At 42.8% G+C, this 18,450-nt stretch overlaps 2 protein-coding genes across 4 annotated transcripts in view; one reads left to right on the top strand and one right to left on the bottom strand.

The window, feature by feature from the left end:
* The window catches only part of gemin5 (gem (nuclear organelle) associated protein 5), an 11,104-nt gene extending 4,353 nt beyond the window's left edge, over window positions 1-6,751 (bottom strand). For both annotated transcript variants that reach the window (XM_058627478.1, XM_058627479.1), the window contains exons 1-14: window positions 6,389-6,751; window positions 5,892-6,046; window positions 3,754-3,935; window positions 3,340-3,491; window positions 3,173-3,268; window positions 2,961-3,093; window positions 2,717-2,882; window positions 2,350-2,562; window positions 1,576-1,661; window positions 1,398-1,480; window positions 1,139-1,269; window positions 960-1,033; window positions 716-870; window positions 496-635 (exon numbers count right to left, since the gene is read on the bottom strand). In XM_058627478.1, coding sequence (XP_058483461.1) covers window positions 496-635; window positions 716-870; window positions 960-1,033; window positions 1,139-1,269; window positions 1,398-1,480; window positions 1,576-1,661; window positions 2,350-2,562; window positions 2,717-2,882; window positions 2,961-3,093; window positions 3,173-3,268; window positions 3,340-3,491; window positions 3,754-3,935; window positions 5,892-6,046; window positions 6,389-6,620 — 1,998 coding nt within the window. In that variant the 5' untranslated portion in view covers window positions 6,621-6,751. The remainder of the gene's footprint in view (window positions 1-495; window positions 636-715; window positions 871-959; window positions 1,034-1,138; window positions 1,270-1,397; window positions 1,481-1,575; window positions 1,662-2,349; window positions 2,563-2,716; window positions 2,883-2,960; window positions 3,094-3,172; window positions 3,269-3,339; window positions 3,492-3,753; window positions 3,936-5,891; window positions 6,047-6,388) is intronic.
* Window positions 6,752-6,802: 51 nt separating this feature from the next.
* On the top strand, window positions 6,803-13,222 carry mrpl22 (mitochondrial ribosomal protein L22). 2 transcript variants are annotated; one of them, XM_058627482.1, is made up of 8 exons: window positions 6,803-6,981; window positions 7,072-7,114; window positions 8,192-8,330; window positions 10,016-10,081; window positions 10,215-10,292; window positions 10,494-10,563; window positions 10,673-10,883; window positions 12,966-13,222. In XM_058627482.1, exons 1-7 carry the CDS (start codon window positions 6,954-6,956, stop codon window positions 10,876-10,878), a joined length of 630 nt encoding a protein of 209 aa, XP_058483465.1. In that variant the 5' UTR covers window positions 6,803-6,953; the 3' UTR covers window positions 10,879-10,883; window positions 12,966-13,222. The 2 variants fall into 2 exon arrangements, with proteins under 2 accessions (XP_058483465.1, XP_058483464.1); XM_058627481.1 differs by having other exon boundaries at window positions 10,670-10,883.
* The last annotated feature ends 5,228 nt before the right edge of the window (window positions 13,223-18,450 follow it).

The raw sequence follows: 18,450 nt of genomic DNA, 5'->3' as shown, positions 1-18,450 counted from the left end.
CCCCACACACACACACTCACTCTCCCCACACACACTCACTCACTCTCCCCACACACACTCACTCTCCCCACACACACTCACTCTCCCCACACACACACTCACTCTCCCACACACACACACACACACACACACTCACTCTCCCACACACACACCACACACACACTCTCTCCCCACACACACACACTCACTCTCCCACACTCATCCACACACACACACACTCACTCCCACACACACTCACTCACTCTCCTACACACTCTCCCACACACACACAAGTTCACAGGAGGTGTTGATCCACTGCTGCCTCCATCACTAAGTTTAAATGACTTATTTTGTCAAATTTGGCATTTGAAACATTTCACAGGAGTGACCACACGAGGCAGCAGAGGAGCAGCAGCTAAAATCACAGATTTTCTCTCTGAGGTTTGGTGTGTGTGTGTGTGTGTGTGTGTGTGTGCGTGTGTGGGAGAGTGAGTGCTTCACAGACTTCAGCCACACCTGTGCGGTGCCGTCGTACGACACGGTGACCAGTCGGGCGTCGTGGTGAGGACTCCACGCCATGCCGGTGATTTTGGCCGTGTGACCACAGAGCCTGCGGTACGGCTCCGTCAGCACCGGCGGACTGTCCGGAGGATTCTCTGAACCAAAATGACAAAAAGATCAGGGACCACACAGCAGCTGCAGTCATGTGACGTGGGCGGAGTCACCCCTCTCTCACCTATGACGGCACGCAGGTCGTGGACGTAGACGACGGCGTTGCTGGAGCCAGAGGCGAGGAGGTCGTGGTGCCAGCGCAACGTGTTGATGATCTTGTGATGCTGCTGCACGCTGCAGAGCAGCTTCAGAGGCGGAGCCACGTACACATCCACGCACCTGAGCAACAACACTGTTTCATGATTCTGACCCGGGTCACATGACTCACAAGTTCACCTGGGGTTAGAGGACGACGCCAGACCACTCACCCGTCCTCGTTGCCAATGGCAACCACTGTCCCATCAGGCTTCCAGCTGAGGTCAGTGTGTGGAGAGAGTTTGTGCTGCACGCACACCCACACACCCACACACACACACACACACACACACAGTATAAATGATCAGCTGACACTGTTTGGCTCCACCCTCTTCATCTTCCTCATCCTCACCCTGATGTTGTTGCTGTCTCTGATGAGTGAGTCCACGTCTGACGCGTCTCCGCTCAGCCTCGCCGGGTCGTGTTGCAGGATGACTCCTTCACCGCCACAGCTGTACAGAGAGTGACACGCCTTTCCTGCCACTGCACACGCACACACACGCACACACACACACACACACACACACACACACACACACACACCTTTGAAACATGTTTTTCTCTGCAGATTCTGCTGAGTCATGGCAAGTGGACAGTGTGTTGGGACTCACCGGACGTCATCGGGGGGACGGGCGGTCCCCACACTAACGTGTACACGGTCCTCCTGTGATACGAGCTGGAAACCTGTGGCGGCCTGAAGAAGAAGAAACTCTGAGATTCACGTACTTTTCTCAAAAAGACACGGTAACCCCGACGACACACAAAGACAGAAAAAAGATTCAATCTTACTTGTTTGAGAAAACGTTGTAGATTCCAACTTTACCGTCATCTGTTCCAAACGCCAGAGATCCTTCTTTCTTCGGATGCCACGCTAACTGCAGGCAACAAAGTTCGCAATTCAAGTTCACTTTTTTTTGCTAATGCTTAAGCTAACTAGTCCCCTGAAGCTAATGCTAAGCCAACTACTCTCCTGAAGCTAATGCTAAGACAACTACTCTCCTGAAGCTAATGCTAAGCCAACTACTTTCCTGAAGCTAATGCTAAGACAACTACTCTCACTAAGTTAATGCTAAGCCAACTGCTCTCTTAATGCTAAGCTAACTAGTCATTTGGACCTAGTGCTAAACTAACTACTCTCTTGGAGCTAATGCTAAGCTATCTAATCAATTGAACATATTGCTAAGCTGACTACTCTCCTTAAGCTAATGCTAAGCTAACGACTCATTTGGAGCTAATGCTAAGCTATCTAATCTACTGAACATAATGGTAAGCTGACTACTCTCCTGAAGTTAATGCTAAACTAACTACTCTCTTGGCGCTAATGCTAAGCTATCTCATCTACTGGACATAATGCTAAGCTCTTCTGGGGCTAATGCTGCGATGACATTTCCCATAAAAGCAAGACACAAGTTTCCAACTTCCTTGCCCACACTGTGCCCCGCCCACTAATTCTCTCACTTTTCTGTGACTTCATTTCAACTTGTGACAGGGAAATTCATTTTGTCTTTGTCACATGATCAGAGCGAGGACCAGCAGCTTTTGAGCATCACCACCCTCTCTTACCGCTGTGACCTTGGACTTGATGCCCTGCCAGAATGACCTGGTGTCGTACTGGTTCTGGGTGGTCAGCGTGTTCCAGACCCGGATCATGTTGTCGCCGACACCGAGTGCCAGACATCCCGCCCCCACAGGAGAGAAGGCAAGCTTGTAAACGAAGCCGCCGAGCGTGGGCAGAGTCCAACAGCAGTCGAGAGACGACAGGTCCCAGCACTTTATCTGCAGAGACAGGTTCTGTTAGGACTGGATCAGGACTGGTTAGCCTGCACGTTAGCCTGGTACAAGGTCATGTTAGCAAGTTCTGACCCAGTCAGGGTTAATGATTCTGGTGGTTTTGACACACAAAGAGTCACTGGTTCTGGTTCTGACACACCTCGCGGTCCATGGACGTGCTGATGAGCAGCTCTCTGTCGTCCTGAAGCAGAACTGAGCTCATGTTGAAGACGATCCTGCTGTGGTTCTGACCGTCTGACGACGTCCCCAACAAGGTCCACCGCTGCTTCCCCGACCGGGTCAGGTCCCACACAACCAGCTCGCCACTGACGACACACACATCCACCCATCAATTAATCAATCAATCAATCAAGTCTCTGAAGTGAAGATGCATGGAGACACACCTGAAGCAACTGGACACCAGCTGATTGGAGCGTCCCCTGGGCCACAGGACACTCAGCCACAGTCGCTCTTTGACCCCGGGGTCGAGGGCGGAGCCTCGTCTCTTCAGGTATGGCAGTTTCAGCGTCATCACTCCTGACGATGATGGGAAACTGATCAGTGAACTGTTGTGACCTGAACAATGATACGTGATCAAACAAACATGGCTGCTGACCTTTGCCCTTGGCTGCGCTCCAGATCCTGACCGTCTGGTCTTTGCTGCCAGAAGCTAACAAACATCCGTCCTCCTCTGACAAGACGCCATTTGTGACTGCGGTGAGAAAAACGCGTTAGCGTCGTAATTTTTTGTTCAAATCTGCGACGGCGCCAAACTGACATCACCTTCACTGTCCTCAGGTCGGCAGCAGAGGGCGCTCTCACCGGGCAGAGGCGCCCACGCCAGCGAGTGGATCTCGTCGTCGTGTCCACGGAGACGGTGCGTGACCTCACCTTTCTTACTCACGTCGATCAGTACGATCATTCCGTCCTTGTAGCTGAAATGTTTGAAGAGATATTTGAAACTGATTTTAGCCTCTGAACAAAGGACTGTGTCATGTTTAAGTTCTGTAAGTTCCAGATACTTACACTTAATCTGTGTGTGGTTATTAATAGTTTACATTGTGGTGTTTGATGCACACGCATGTTTTATCTCAAATGTGTCAGCACCTCACCGAGACACAAATACATAGAAATGTGACAATTAAAGACGGTCGGCTTGTCTTTGCTTTGGCTCGCAATGAAAACCTGTGTTCTTACCCGACAGCCACACAGCTCCAGGTGTGAGGGGAACAGCTGAGGCAGAAGATGGTGCGCGGCTCAGGGAAGAAGCTGCCAGTGTCTCCAGTGTGATACCAGTGACACACAACCACGCCCTTTTCATCTCCCGACACCACCAGGTTTTTATCCACAGGAGACCAGTGCACTGCTGACACGGGACTCTGAGAGCGGATACACACACCATACAACAGACACACACACTGAGTGGCTTTGTCTCGTCACTGTCACTCACAACGTTTCATTCCTAGCCACTGTGACAAGACAAAACGCTCCGAGGGACTGTGACGAGACAAAACGGTCCGAGGGACTGTGACGAGACAAAAACGCTCCAGGAGATTGTTACAAGACAAACGCTACGAGGGACTGTGGCGAGACAAAACGCTCAGAGGGACTGTGACGAGACAAAAACACTCCAGGAGATTGTTACAAGACAAACGCTCCGAGGGACTGTGACGAGACAAAACGGTCCGAGGGACTGTGACGAGACAAAAATGCTCCGGGAGACTGTGACGAGACAAAAATGCTACAGGAGACTGTGACGAGACAAAAATGCTCCGAGAGACTGTGACGAGACAAAAATGCTCCAAGAGATTGTTACGAGACAAAAATGCTCCAAGAGATTGTTACGAGACAAAAAAGGCTCCGAGACACTGTGACGAGACAAAAAAGGCTCCGAGACACTGTGACGAGACAAAAAGGCTCAGAGACACTGTGACGAGACAAAAACGCTCCAAGAGATTGTTACGAGACAACACGCTCCGAGGGACTGTGACGAGACAAAACACTCCGAGGGACTGTGACGAGACAAAAACGCTCCAAGAGATTGTTACGAGACAAAACGCTCCGAGGGACTGTGACGAGACAAAACGCTCCGAGGAACTGTGACGAGACAAAACGGTCCGAGGGACTGTGACGAGACAAAAACGCTCCAGGAGATTGTTACAAGACAAACGCTCCGAGGGACTGTGACGAGACAAAAACGCTCCAGGAGATTGTCACAAGACAAACGCTCAGAGGGACTGTGACGAGACAAAAACACTCCAGGAGATTGTTACAAGACAAACGCTCCAAGGGACTGTGGCGAGACAAAACGCTCAGAGGGACTGTGACGAGACAAAAAAGGCTCAGAGAGACTGTGACGAGACAAAAATGCTCCAAGAGATTGTTACGAGACAAAAAATCTCCGAGAGATTGTTACGAGACAAAACACTCCGAGGGACTGACGAGACAAAAAACGCTCCAAGAGATTGTTACGAGACAAAAAACGCTCCAAGAGATTGTTACGAGACAAAAATGCTCCAAGAGATTGTTACGAGACAAAAAAGGCTCCGAGACACTGTGACGAGACAAAAACGCTCCAAGAGATTGTTACGAGACAAAACGCTCCAAGGGACTGTGACGAGACAAAACGCTCCGAGGGACTGTGACGAGACAAAACGGTCCGAGGGACTGTGACGAGACAAAAACGCTCCAGGAGATTGTTACAAGACAAACGCTACGAGGGACTGTGGCGAGACAAAACGCTCAGAGGGACTGTGACGAGACAAAAACACTCCAGGAGATTGTTACAAGACAAACGCTCCGAGGGACTGTGATGAGACAAAACGGTCCGAGGGACTGTGACGAGACAAAAACGCTCCAGGAGATTGTTACAAGACAAACGCTACAAGGGACTGTGGCGAGACAAAACGCTCAGAGGGACTGTGACGAGACAAAAACACTCCAGGAGATTGTTACAAGACAAACGCTCCGAGGGACTGTGGCGAGACAAAACGCTCAGAGGGACTGTGATGAGACAAAAAAGGCTCCGAGAGACTGTGACGAGACAAAAACGCTCAGAGGGACTGTGACGAGACAAAAACACTCCAGGAGATTGTTACAAGACAAACGCTCCGAGGGACTGTGGCGAGACAAAACGCTCAGAGGGACTGTGATGAGACAAAAAAGGCTCCGAGAGACTGTGACGAGACAAAAACGCTCCGAGAGACTGTGACGAGACAAAAACGCTCCAAGAGATTGTTACGAGACCAAACACTTGAATTTGTTGTGGTTTTTGTAATGTTAGGATCCCACTGTCCACCACTGAAGACATGTGGTCCTGAGACATGTACACTGACCTGATGAGATGCGAGTTCCCTCAGAGGAGTCCTGGTGTTGGTGTCCCAGAAGCAAATGGTCCCATCGTGGGCGGAGCTAACACAGAGGTGACCCTGTCCCTCATGATGACAGAAGGAGAAACCCGACACCACGTCCCCGTGTCCGACCAGCTCACCTGGACAAACGCACAGGTGTGATGACATCAGTGTCGTTAAATCACGATACGTTCAGCTGTTAAACAAGATACGACTGTATGCAACAACAATAATAACAATAATAATAATAATAATGTCATGTTTCTACATGGAAGAAACAGGACAACATTAATCCCGTAAATATGAACCAAGAGGGGCGTGGCCTCCCGTTTTCAAAGGTACACCTGATGAGTGGTTTGGACTCAAATCACACGACAGGCCACACGGTTGGTGAAGTGGTTCGCGCTCTTGACTTAACAGTAAGAGGACCCGGGTTCGAGCCCCGGTTAAAACAAGGGTTCTACATGTGGTTGTTTACTCACCCACCACCCTGCAGCTGCACGCGGACACATCAATCAGATAAATGTTGTTTTTGGCTCCGAATCCCATTAAACCGCTGCTGCTGACGTCACTGCAGCGCGAGCAGTACCAGTTGGGAGAGGCGGGAAGAGATCGTTCAAACATGGCGCTGTGAGTGTTTTCGTTGACTCGTGTGTCTTTGGTGAAGTCTGAACATCCAAACTCAAAACTTCTCACATGTCGAAGCGGCGACATCAACTGCCGTAAAGTCGACCTGTGCTGCTGTCGTAAATCCTTTCCGGTGCCGGCTACGGAATCTTCATTGGGTCAAACCACGGCGAGGTCGCCTTTTTCTAAATTACATTAATGTCAAATCCGTAACTGCGGATTTGTACCGTGTTTAATTGGTTTGTGATCATTCACGTCATAATTAACGCTGTCTACATAAATGTGAGCGTTCACCTTCATCGTCAGATCCTCTGCAGCCCAGTAGGTGGCGGAAACGCGCCAACCGTCATGTGAACTCACCAGAGAAGAAGAAGGGAAACCACGAACGTAAAGCGACATACTGAGTCGTAAACACGCAACATGGCGACAGCAGCAATGACAGTTCGCGGTGAGAGACGTTCAGCTCCGGTCATTTCTCATCTGTGTGTTTTTATAACGTTAATCTTTGTCGTTGACGAGTTCGTGGTTTTTTTCGCAGGTGTCGCTTTTATTCGGAACATGTCTGCGTCGTTTCACTGCAGGTAAGTTAGCATCACAGCTACGGCTAACGTGTCGTACTGCAGGAAGGACGAATGAGCTGTGCCAATGTTAGCCACTGAGATGCTATCATGTTGTTTACACATGGAAACCGTGAGTGTGTGTCACACCAAAGCACTCACTCTCTCACACCAAAGTCCATAGAGAAAATCGGGGATTTGAACATGACAGCACACGGGAGTTCACAGGAGTTGTTGATCCACTGCTGCCTCCATCACTGAGTTTAAATGTCTTATTTGGCATTTGAAATATTTCATTTAGACTTACCCGAGTGACACAAAGTGACCACACGAGGCAGCAGAGGACCAGCAGTGATGTTCTCCATGGACTTTGGTGTGGGAGAGTGAGTGGTTTAACAGAGGATACATGAACATGGACGTGTAGAAGTGACAAAAACCTGTTTTTCATTGTCTCTGCTGGAAAGTGAGTGGTTTTGTCAGGCTGGTTCTCAGCAGCAGGGGGCGCTCCTCCCACCATAGTGTCATTACATCACACAGCCACGCTTTTGTCATCTCTCTTATGGCCATAATTATAACCAGGCTGTTACTGTGTTTTTCCAAGTTTCTAATAAAATGGGAACTCTAAAATGACAAACAAACAGTTTCACATTTTACAATTTGAACTTTGAACTATTTTACATCTGTACAAAAAAAATCACTGTTTAAAAAAAATAAAAGTCACTCCTGGAGTTTTAGTTTTGAACCTTCTGTCTGTGTCTGGAGTGCATGTGCAGGCGTTTTTGGCTGCTCAGTCGTGGTCCTGCATGTTTCTGGTGTCTCGGAGCAGGGACACATCGTCGTCCTTGAACTCCAAGGACGACGATGTCCACAATACCACAGAAAATATCTGGCTTTTACTACTACATACCCGGGTATGTAGTAGTAAGGCTCCTGCTCTTCATGGTCGCTGTCATGAGTCTCCTGAGACGTCCACCGTCCAATTCTCCCATTACCACGAAAACTCTCGTTGTCTACTTGGATTTTTTTTTAGGTATATTACGGTACTGAGAAGCTGAACTCTGACAGGTTAGTGATGTCTGTGTCTGTCCACTGTGTCTCCAGGTTGCAGGCTCTGATTGGTCGCTGTCCTCAGCAGCTGTCGTGTCTCCACACCAGTGCCTTGCTGGAGTCAAAGACCTGGGAGAGGAGGAACCTGAAGGTGTTTCCTCCTCAGAAACCAGATGAAGCTCGAAGACCAGCCGTGAGTCTCTGCTGCGTGTGTTAGGGCTGAGTGATCAAGACTGAGTCATGTCTCTGTATCTGTGAGCTGAACGCCAATACTCCACAAATGTATCTGGATATTCTGGGACGTACTCGGCGTTTCCCCCAAAGCATTATAGCATTTTAGGTCAAAGGTTTTCCAGAGGCAAATCCTTTAAAACTTAAAGGGGACATATTATGCAAAATCAACTTTTTAACCATTTTAATACTTATATTTGGGACTCTGGAGGCCCTACCAGTCACCAAAGTGTGGAAAAAGAATACTCCGTCATGTTTACGTTGTTCCCCTTAGTGTAAGTATAGGCGATAAAACACTCGATGTTGAATTCCCTGCGCTTATGACGGCAGCATGCGCATTTCACCGCGAATGTTACCGCCCACAGTAAGTTTACTTCGAGAGCTCCACCTTAGCTCCACCCTGCGAGAGTGCAGGCGAGGGAGGAAGAAGAGCGGTATTATGTCAACGCGGAGAGACAAGTGTGCTGTTGGTGGCTGCACAGTGGAGCACAGTGTTTTACACAAACTTCCAGCCTCAGAGGATTTTATATATGAAGCTAATGTGCTTGATAAAGTCAGCAAACGTGTGTTTGTGTGTTCGCACCACTTCACATCAGACTGCGGCCAGCGGTCGCAGTATTTAGTCAGCGACCGTACAAACACACACATTTTTAAGAAAAGGTCAAATAGAGCTCATAAATGACCATTCTGACACGTCCTAATTAAACGTATTTGTTCAGTACGTTCTCCATGACCGGAGCACAGACTCAGTCTGATCACATACAGCGGCCGTTTATGCCGCTCGCCACTAAACTGGCGCTGTATGTGTGAGTGCCGTCACAGGAACAGACCTCCGACACATGGATACATAGGGACAGCACAGCTGATCGCCAGCGGCGAGCGGCGAGCTGCCTAAACTGGCGGTGACGATCAGCGGTGCTGTCCCTAAGTGTATTTAACTGATTAACAGTTCGTCAGTGTTCGGCTCGATCCTTATGTAGAACGTCTCTTCCTTTGACGGCACTCTGGCTGTTTTCTGCGCACGCTGCCATGTTGATATTGTCAGAGAACTAGTGGAGGGAGGGGGAGACTAACAGAGCTGTAAAGCGCTGTAACGAGGACAAATCAGAAACGCCCTGGAAGAAGTGGGTGTGTGTTTGCCTGTGTCTCATTTGCATATAAAGGGACCATGCACGAAAACCGAGCGTTCTGAAAGGGGCGGGTTTAGCAGGGTTATTGAACTGCTATGATGCTTCATCCTTATGGTATTTTGACCAAAGCATGTCACTGACATGTTCATTAGGACACCAGGGAACTAGTTTAATGGGGGAAATAGGGTATAATATGTCCCCTTTAAGTTTAAGCCACATGCCAAAGGTCAGAGGTCACTGAAATAAAACAATGACAATAATAACTCTGGCGTGTGTATGTGTGTGTGTGGCTCATGTGTTGTCATTTCAACGCTAAAAGAAGTACATCGATACAAGCGATATTGTCCCACGTTATGTCTCCTTTAGAAATATGTCTTTATATATTTATATATATATATATATATATATATATATATATATATATATATATATATATATATATATATATATATATATATATATATATATATATCTCTATTAAAGTATGTTTGTGTGTGTGTGTGTGTGTGTTCACCAGGAGATTCATCTGAGCCGGAGGCAGATTAAATACAGCAAAGACAAGATGTGGTATCTGGCAAAGATGGTAAGCCCTGGACTTTGTTTACAGCTGCCATCAGCATCATCATCAGCATCATCATCAGCATCATCATCAGCATCATCATCAGCATCATCATCATCATCAGCTCCCGCTTCACTCTTCTCTCCTTTGTGCACAGATTCGAGGGCTGAGCATCGACCAGGCCGTCGCTCAGCTGGAGTTCAACGACAAGAAAGGAGCAAAGATCATGAAGGAGGTTTGTCACACACACACACACACGCACACGCACACGCACACGCACACACGCACACACACGCGCACCTGACCTGATATTTGGTGGAGTGATGATGGAGTTCATGTCTTGTTTGAGTGACATGGTCGCAGATACATGTCTGTCACTAATCTCATCCTCCATTTTGTGTCTGTTACAAATGAATGAATGAAACGTTTGTTTCAGGTTCTTCTTGAAGCTCAGGACAAGGCCGTCAAACATCACCACGTGGAGTTCAAGTCCAACCTGTACGTAGGTGAGTGTCAGCTCTAGCTCCGCCCACATCCGTCTGTCTCATAAACTCTGTAATTGACACATCTGTCCCCATCTGTCCCTGCTCTCTGTCTCCGTCTGTCCTGCAGCAGAGTCGTTCTCCGGTAAAGGTCGGTACCTGAAGCGTCTCCGTTACCATGGTCGCGGGATGTGTGGCGTCATGGACAAAGTTTACTGTCACTACTTTGTGAAGCTGGTGGAAGGTCCGCCCCCGAGGACAGAGGAGAGGACGGGTCTGGACGAGGCGAGAGACTACGTCCAGAAGCTGCGTGACAGAACCATCATCCACAGTCTGTAGATGAGGTGTGTGTGTGTGTGTGTGTGTGTAAATAAATGTCTGTCATGAGACTTTACTCTGTCTCTTCTGTCCATGTCCACATGACTTTAACGACAACAACAGAGACGTGAAATAAACACAATAATGTGAAGAAAATCACTAACTGTCTCTGGTGTCCACATCAAGACCCCGCCCCCTCCATGTTCACTGCCCCTGAAGCCGTACATGTTACACACCTTGAAAAACACTCAGGGGTATTTTAAGGTAAAAACATCAAATTAAAGATAAGTGATAAAGTATCTCTGAGCAGAACTTTTAAAGTGTTCACTCATGAAAACAATTTACTAATCAATATTTCATTAACTGAGAGAGGAGCAGTGACACACACACACACGCACACACACAGGTTTGTGCAGCTAGTCTTCCCAGGACTCTGCATTGATTTATGTTTGGACAGACTCACATTATCATCATCTGTCACATTTAAAACACCTGGACATTTCAGCTCCTTTACATTACATTACATTACATGTCATTTAGCAGACACTTTTATCCAAAGCGACTTACAAGGGAATTGACTTACAACCAGCCAGGGGTGGAGTTGAACTTGCGACCATGAAGTCTTCTGCACACAGGGTACCGGTCTCAACCACTGAGCTACTCCATCCCTATCTGTCAGCTCCTCCAGGGCGCCTCTTGTGGACAAATGTGGTGGCGCCTCCTCTGGTTCATCACAGTTCATCAGATGGCACCTGATGAAAGTCATGTTCCTAATTTAATGATAACGATCAGCTGTTCTCCTCGCTGCCGCTGCTGCTGCTGCTGCCGCTGCCGCTGCCGAGTCATGGCTCTGATTGCTCCATTTGTCACTGTCGCCCTCTGGTGACGTCCCCGCGCCGCAGCCGCTGCTTCCATTCATTACGTCCTCGTTTGTTGATGACAAACGTTGTTGTGTTTTGTTTGCGTGAGTTACTGAGAAAAGAGAAATGAAGCTCATCTCCTCAGCACACACACACACACACACACCTGAGCTGTGGCGTCCTGTGATGACCCAGGACGCCACCTGCTGACTGAAGATGTGTTTGATCATCACTTGTGTCCAAACATTAAAAAATAACTCTTTCTTTTGCAACGGTGATGAAATTAGATGAACCATCAGTGCAGGAATTAACCTTTAAAACTGAGAGAGAGACTGACTCGCACAAGCTCCTCCCCCTTCCAAACACCTGTTCCTAACTGTCCAAAACAACGTGTCATGTGACAGAGTAAATGTTCCAAAAAGAATAAAAAGAGTTTTAACATGGGAGTGAATGAGATGTGAAAACGACAACAACACACAGGCTGAGACGACAACCACAGCAACATGTTTGTGTGAGCAGGAGAAGAGTTTGACTCACAGCACAATACACACTCATTATAAAATCTAAAGTAGCAAACTTAAACTGGGATTGTTTAAACCTCTTCTTCCCTGTCTGCAATGACAAGCTCTATGTGAATGATCTTGGTGTCAACAGCAGCTGTAGATGCCACTGTGCCCGAGTAAATGCAGATGGAAGGATTTCTTCCCTCGCCCAAAGAAAATAAATATCACCTTTACAAATGTGCATTAGGAGCTTCAGACTTCATGGAAGTCGTGTGACAACATGTGGACATTAGCTGTGCTGAAGTGAAGTGAAAGTGAAGAGATGCCGAGGCGGGTAAAACATGTTATTTACATGTGATGTATGATTCTATTCTGTTATAGTCTAATTAAAACTTGATTAAAAAATCAATATATTGGGGCATTTTTCTCTGAGCCTGTTCAGAGCCAGAGCTCCGGCTGTGATTGGCCAATCTGGGTGATTGACAGCTCGTTTTAATCCTCTAAGCCAATAGAATCCGTCTGCGGTGTCTGAACACACGTCAGAAGGACGCAAATGCATATGACGTAGTTTGACCGACATTTGCCCTTCTCCAATCAGAACGAGCTCTGACCAATCAGAGCAGGAACAAGCCCCAAAGCATGCTGGGAAGTCTAGTTCTGCGTTAGCAGCGGTTTGGTTGCGGTGAAAACAGCTTGTTTTGCTCATTTGTTGAAAGTGAATTGTTGTTTTGCTCTTATTTTGCAGCTGGATCCGTGACTTTTGGTCGTAGAGAGATATTTTTTTACATTCTCCGGTATGAAGAAGTGGAAAGGGAACTTGGCTTGTAACCGGAGGGTCGCTGGTTCAAGTCCCCACCAGGTCAAGAAAGGGCTGGGGTACCCCTGAGCAAGGCACCCATTCCCCATTGCTCTCTGTGCGCTACTCATCCTAATTCTAGGATGGGTCAAATGCAGAGAAATACTTTCCCCAAGGGGATTAATAAAGTATAATATTTAAATGTTTACACTGTTGTGGTGTTTTTGGCTCGTGTTGGTTCCATCACTTGGTGTTTAGTGTGTGTGTGTGTGTTTGGTGAACATAAGAATGGTTTTCATGAGCTTTTCGCCGAGTGTCTGAGCTTTCTGTGGCTACGCTGCATGTCCAGAATGTGTCACAGTGCTGAAAGTGACTGCACCCGTAACTCTTTATTGCAAGGAGCCATATTGACCAAATTCACTGTACATGCACCTGGTTTCCTCTACTGTTCGTGCTGAAAAGGAGAGAGTGAGGGCTTTACAAACTTCAGTTTTATGCAAGAAAAACCCATTGAAGCCACTTCATAAAAGACATATTTAATCAAACGTCCATCAGTTAAAGTCTCTGGTGTCTGTGTCACATGATCACTTCTTCATTTCACAGTGAGATAAAGACGTGATCATGTGACGAAAAGTGATTGAGAAAGTGATTGATCATAAATTCATCATAGTACAGCAGCTATGAAGGTAAATAAATATCTATGAATCATTTAACCACAGTTCACCCTCTCACAGCACTCACCTCACTCCACCCCTCTCTGCCTGCCAAGACACGCCCCCTCATCAAGCCAACAGGACTCACCTGTGAGCACAGCTGGTGTCCCTGAGTGTGTGTGTGTGGTGAGCTTCTCTGCACAAAGAGTTGTTTAGTTGTTTTGTTGTAAAAAGTGAAACCAGTTTTGTTGTAAAAAGTGAAACTCTTTGTTTAGTTGTAAAAAGTGAAACTCGTTGTTTTGTTGTAAAAAGTGAAACTCTTTGTTTAGTTGTTTTGTTGTAAAAAGTGAAACTCTTTGTTTAGTTGTTTTGTTGTAAAAAGTGAAACTCTTTGTTTTGTTGTAAAAAGTGAAACTCTTTGTTTAGTTGTTTTGTTGTAAAAAGTGAAACTCGTTGTTTTGTTGTAAAAAGTGAAACTCTTTGTTTAGTTGTTTTGTTGTAAAAAGTGAAACTCGTTGTTTTGTTGTAAAAAGTGAAACTCTTTGTTTAGTTGTTTTATTGTAAAAAGTGAAACTCTTTGTTTAGTTGTAAAAAGTGAAACTCTTTGTTTAGTTGTTTTATTGTAAAAAGTGAAACTCTTTGTTTAGTTGTTTTGTTGTAAAAAGTAAAACTCTTTGTTTAGTTGTTTTGTTGTAAAAAGTGAAACTCTTTGTTTAGTTGTTTTATTGTAAAAAGTGAAACTCTTTGTTTAGTTGTTTTGTTGTAAAAAGTAAAACTCTTTGTTTAGTTGTTTTATTGTAAAAAGTGAAACTCTTTGTTTAGTTGTTTTGTTGTAAAAACTAAAACTCTTTGTTTAGTTGTTTTATTGTAAAAAGTGAAACTCTTTGTTTAGTTGTTTTGTTGTAAAAAGTAAAACTCTTTGTTTAGTTGTTTTGTTGTAAAAAGTGAAACTCTTTGTTTAGTCGTTTTGTTGTAAAAAGTGAAACTCTTTGTTTTGTTGTAAAAAGTGAAACTCTTTGTTTTGTTGTAAAAAGTGAAACTCTTTGTTTAGTCGTTTTGTTGTAAAAAGTGAAACTCTTTGTTTTGTTGTAAAAAGTGAAACTCTTTGTTTTGTTGTAAAAAGTGAAACTCTTTGTTTTGTTGTAAAAAGTGAAACTCTTTGTTTTGTTGTAAAAAGTAAAACTCTTTGTTTTGTTGTAAAAAGTGAAACTCTTTGTTTAGTTGTAAAGTGAAACTCTTTGTTTTGTTGTAAAAAGTGAAACTCTTTGTTTTGTTGTAAAAAGTGAAACTCTTTGTTTTGTTGTAAAAAGTGAAACTCTTTGTTTTGTTGTAAAAAGTGAAACTCTTTGTTTAGTTGTAAAAAGTGAAACTCTTTGTTTTGTTGTAAAAAGTGAAACTCGTTGTTTTGTTGTAAAAAGTGAAACTCGTTGTTTTGTTGTAAAAAGTGAAACTCGTTTTGTTGTAAAAAGTGAAACTCTTTGTTTAGTTGTAAAAAGTGAAACTCTTTGTTTAGTTGTTTTATTGTAAAAAGTAAAACTCTTTGTTTAGTTGTAAAAAGTGAAACTCTTTGTTTAGTTGTTTTATTGTAAAAAGTGAAACTCTTTGTTTAGTTGTTTTGTTGTAAAAAGTAAAACTCTTTGTTTAGTTGTTTTGTTGTAAAAAGTAAAACTCTTTGTTTTGTTGTAAAAAGTGAAACTCTTTGTTTTGTTGTAAAAAGTGAAACTCTTTGTTTTGTTGTAAAAAGTGAAACTCTTTGTTTAGTTGTAAAAAGTGAAACTCTTTGTTTTGTTGTAAAAAGTGAAACTCGTTGTTTTGTTGTAAAAAGTGAAACTCGTTTTGTTGTAAAAAGTGAAACTCTTTGTTTAGTTGTAAAAAGAGAAACTCTTTGTTTAGTTGTAAAAAGTGAAACTCTTTGTTTTGTTGTAAAAAGTGAAACTCGTTGTTTTGTTGTAAAAAGTGAAACTCTTTGTTTTGTTGTAAAAAGTGAAACTCTTTGTTTAGTTGTTTTGTTGTAAAAAGTAAAACTCTTTGTTTAGTTGTTTTATTGTAAAAAGTGAAACTCTTTGTTTAGTTGTTTTGTTGTATAAAGTAAAACTCTTTGTTTAGTTGTTTTGTTGTAAAAAGTGAAACTCTTTGTTTTGTTGTAAAAAGTGAAACTCTTTGTTTAGTTGTAAAAAGTGAAACTCTTTGGTCTGTTGTAAAAAGTGAAACTCTTTGTTTTGTTGTAAAAAGTGAAACTCTTTGTTTAGTTGTAAAAAGTGAAACTCTTTGTTTTGTTGTAAAAAGTGAAACTCGTTGTTTAGTTGTAAAAAGTGAAACTCTTTGTTTTGTTGTAAAAAGTGAAACTCGTTGTTTAGTTGTAAAAAGTGAAACTCTTTGTTTTGTTGTAAAAAGTGAAACTCTTTGTTTAGTTGTAAAAAGTGAAACTCTTTGTTTTGTTGTAAAAAGTGAAACTCGTTGTTTAGTTGTAAAAAGTGAAACTCTTTGTTTTGTTGTAAAAAGTGAAACTCGTTGTTTAGTTGTAAAAAGTGAAACTCTTTGTTTAGTTGTAAAAAGTGAAACTCTTTGTTTTGTTGTAAAAAGTGAAACTCGTTGTTTTGTTGTAAAAAGTGAAACTCTTTGTTTTGTTGTAAAAAGTGAAACTCTTTGTTTAGTTGTTTTGTTGTAAAAAGTGAAACTCTTTGTTTAGTTGTAAAAAGTGAAACTCTTTGTTTTGTTGTAAAAAGTGAAACTCTTTGTTTAGTTGTAAAAAGTGAAACTCGTTGTTTTGTTGTAAAAAGTGAAACTCTTTGTTTTGTTGTAAAAAGTGAAACTCTTTGTTTTGTTGTAAAAAGTGAAACTCGTTGTTTTGTTGTAAAAAGTGAAACTCTTTGTTTAGTTGTAAAAAGTGAAACTCTTTGTTTTGTTGTAAAAAGTGAAACTCGTTGTTTTGTTGTAAAAAGTGAAACTCTTTGTTTAGTTGTAAAAAGTGAAACTCTTTGTTTTGTTGTAAAAAGTGAAACTCTTTGTTTAGTTGTAAAAAGTGAAACTCTTTGTTTTGTTGTAAAAAGTGAAACTCTTTGTTTAGTTGTTTTATTGTAAAAAGTGAAACTCTTTGTTTAGTTGTTTTGTTGTAAAAAGTGAAACTCTTTGTTTAGTTGTAAAAAGTGAAACTCTTTGTTTTGTTGTAAAAAGTGAAACTCTTTGTTTAGTTGTTTTGTTGTAAAAAGTGAAACTCTTTGTTTAGTTGTAAAAAGTGATACTCTTTGTTTTGTTGTAAAAAGTGATACTCTTTGTTTTGTTGTAAAAAGTGAAACTCTTTGTTTAGTTGTAAAAAGTGAAACTCGTTTTGTTGTAAAAAGTGAAACTTTGTTTAGTTGTAAAAAGTGAAACTCTTTGTTTTGTTGTAAAAAGTGAAACTCTTTGTTTTGTTGTAAAAAGTGAAACTCTTTGTTTTGTTGTAAAAAGTGAAACTCTTTGTTTTGTTGTAAAAAGTGAAACTCGTTTTGTTGTAAAAAGTGAAACTTTGTTTAGTTGTAAAAAGTGAAACTCTTTGTTTTGTTGTAAAAAGTGAAACTTTGTTTTGTTGTAAAAAGTGAAACTCTTTGTTTTGTTGTAAAAAGTGAAACTCTTTGTTTTGTTGTAAAAAGTGAAACTTTTGTTTTGTTGTAAAAAGTGAAACTCGTTGTTTTGTTGTAAAAAGTGAAACTCGTTGTTTTGTTGTAAAAAGTGAAACTCTTTGTTTTGTTGTAAAAAGTGAAACTCGTTGTTTTGTTGTAAAAAGTGAAACTCTTTGTTTTGTTGTAAAAAGTGAAACTCTTTGTTTTGTTGTAAAAAGTGAAACTCGTTGTTTTGTTGTAAAAAGTGAAACTCGTTGTTTTGTTGTAAAAAGTGAAACTCTTTGTTTTGTTGTAAAAAGTGAAACTCTTTGTTTTGTTGTAAAAAGTGAAACTCGTTGTTTTGTTGTAAAAAGTGAAACTCTTTGTTTTGTTGTAAAAAGTGAAACTCTTTGTTTTGTTGTAAAAAGTGAAACTCGTTTTGTTGTAAAAAGTGAAACTCGTTGTTTTGTTGTAAAAAGTGAAACTCGTTGTTTAGTTGTAAAAAGTGAAACTCGTTGTTTAGTTGTAAAAAGTGAAACTCGTTGTTTTGTTGTAAAAAGTGAAACTCGTTGTTTTGTTGTAAAAAGTGAAACTCGTTGTTTTGTTGTAAAAAGTTAAACTCTTTGTTTAGTTGTAAAAAGTGAAACTCTTTGTTTTGTTGTAAAAAGTGAAACTCGTTGTTTAGTTGTTTTGTTGTAAAAAGTGAAACTCGTTGTTTTGTTGTAAAAAGTGAAACTCTTTGTTTAGTTGTAAAAAGTGAAACTCTTTGTTTAGTTGTAAAAAGTGAAACTCTTTGTTTAGTTGTAAAAAGTGAAACTCTTTGTTTTGTTGTAAAAAGTGAAACTCTGACCGTTCTCAACGTCGGGGTCAAAGGTCAGCACTCATTACACCGGCAGCAGTGAGGAGGAGGAGACAGCTGTAAGGAGTCATCACCTGGGATCTGCTCAGCTTCACAGATGCATGATGGGAAAAGGCTATTTAAAGATGGAGGTCAGTGAAGAGGTGACAGGAGCGAGCGAGCATGAATCAGTGTGTGCAGCACGCCTCGCTCACTTGTCACAGCTGGTTACCATGACAACAGTGTTTACATGCACAAAACAACACACTCATGTCTTCACTCAGTGGCGACACCTGCTGGTCACAGTCCAACACTTCATCCACATGATCTGTACGTCGTGTGATCTGCACGTCACTTGATCTCTG

Source organism: Solea solea, chromosome 4 (assembly GCF_958295425.1).
Source record: "Solea solea chromosome 4, fSolSol10.1, whole genome shotgun sequence".
Taxonomy (NCBI): domain Eukaryota; kingdom Metazoa; phylum Chordata; class Actinopteri; order Pleuronectiformes; family Soleidae; genus Solea; species Solea solea.
The sequence above is the reverse complement of the archived record's forward strand: the minus strand, read 5'-3'. Positions and strand labels throughout refer to the sequence as shown.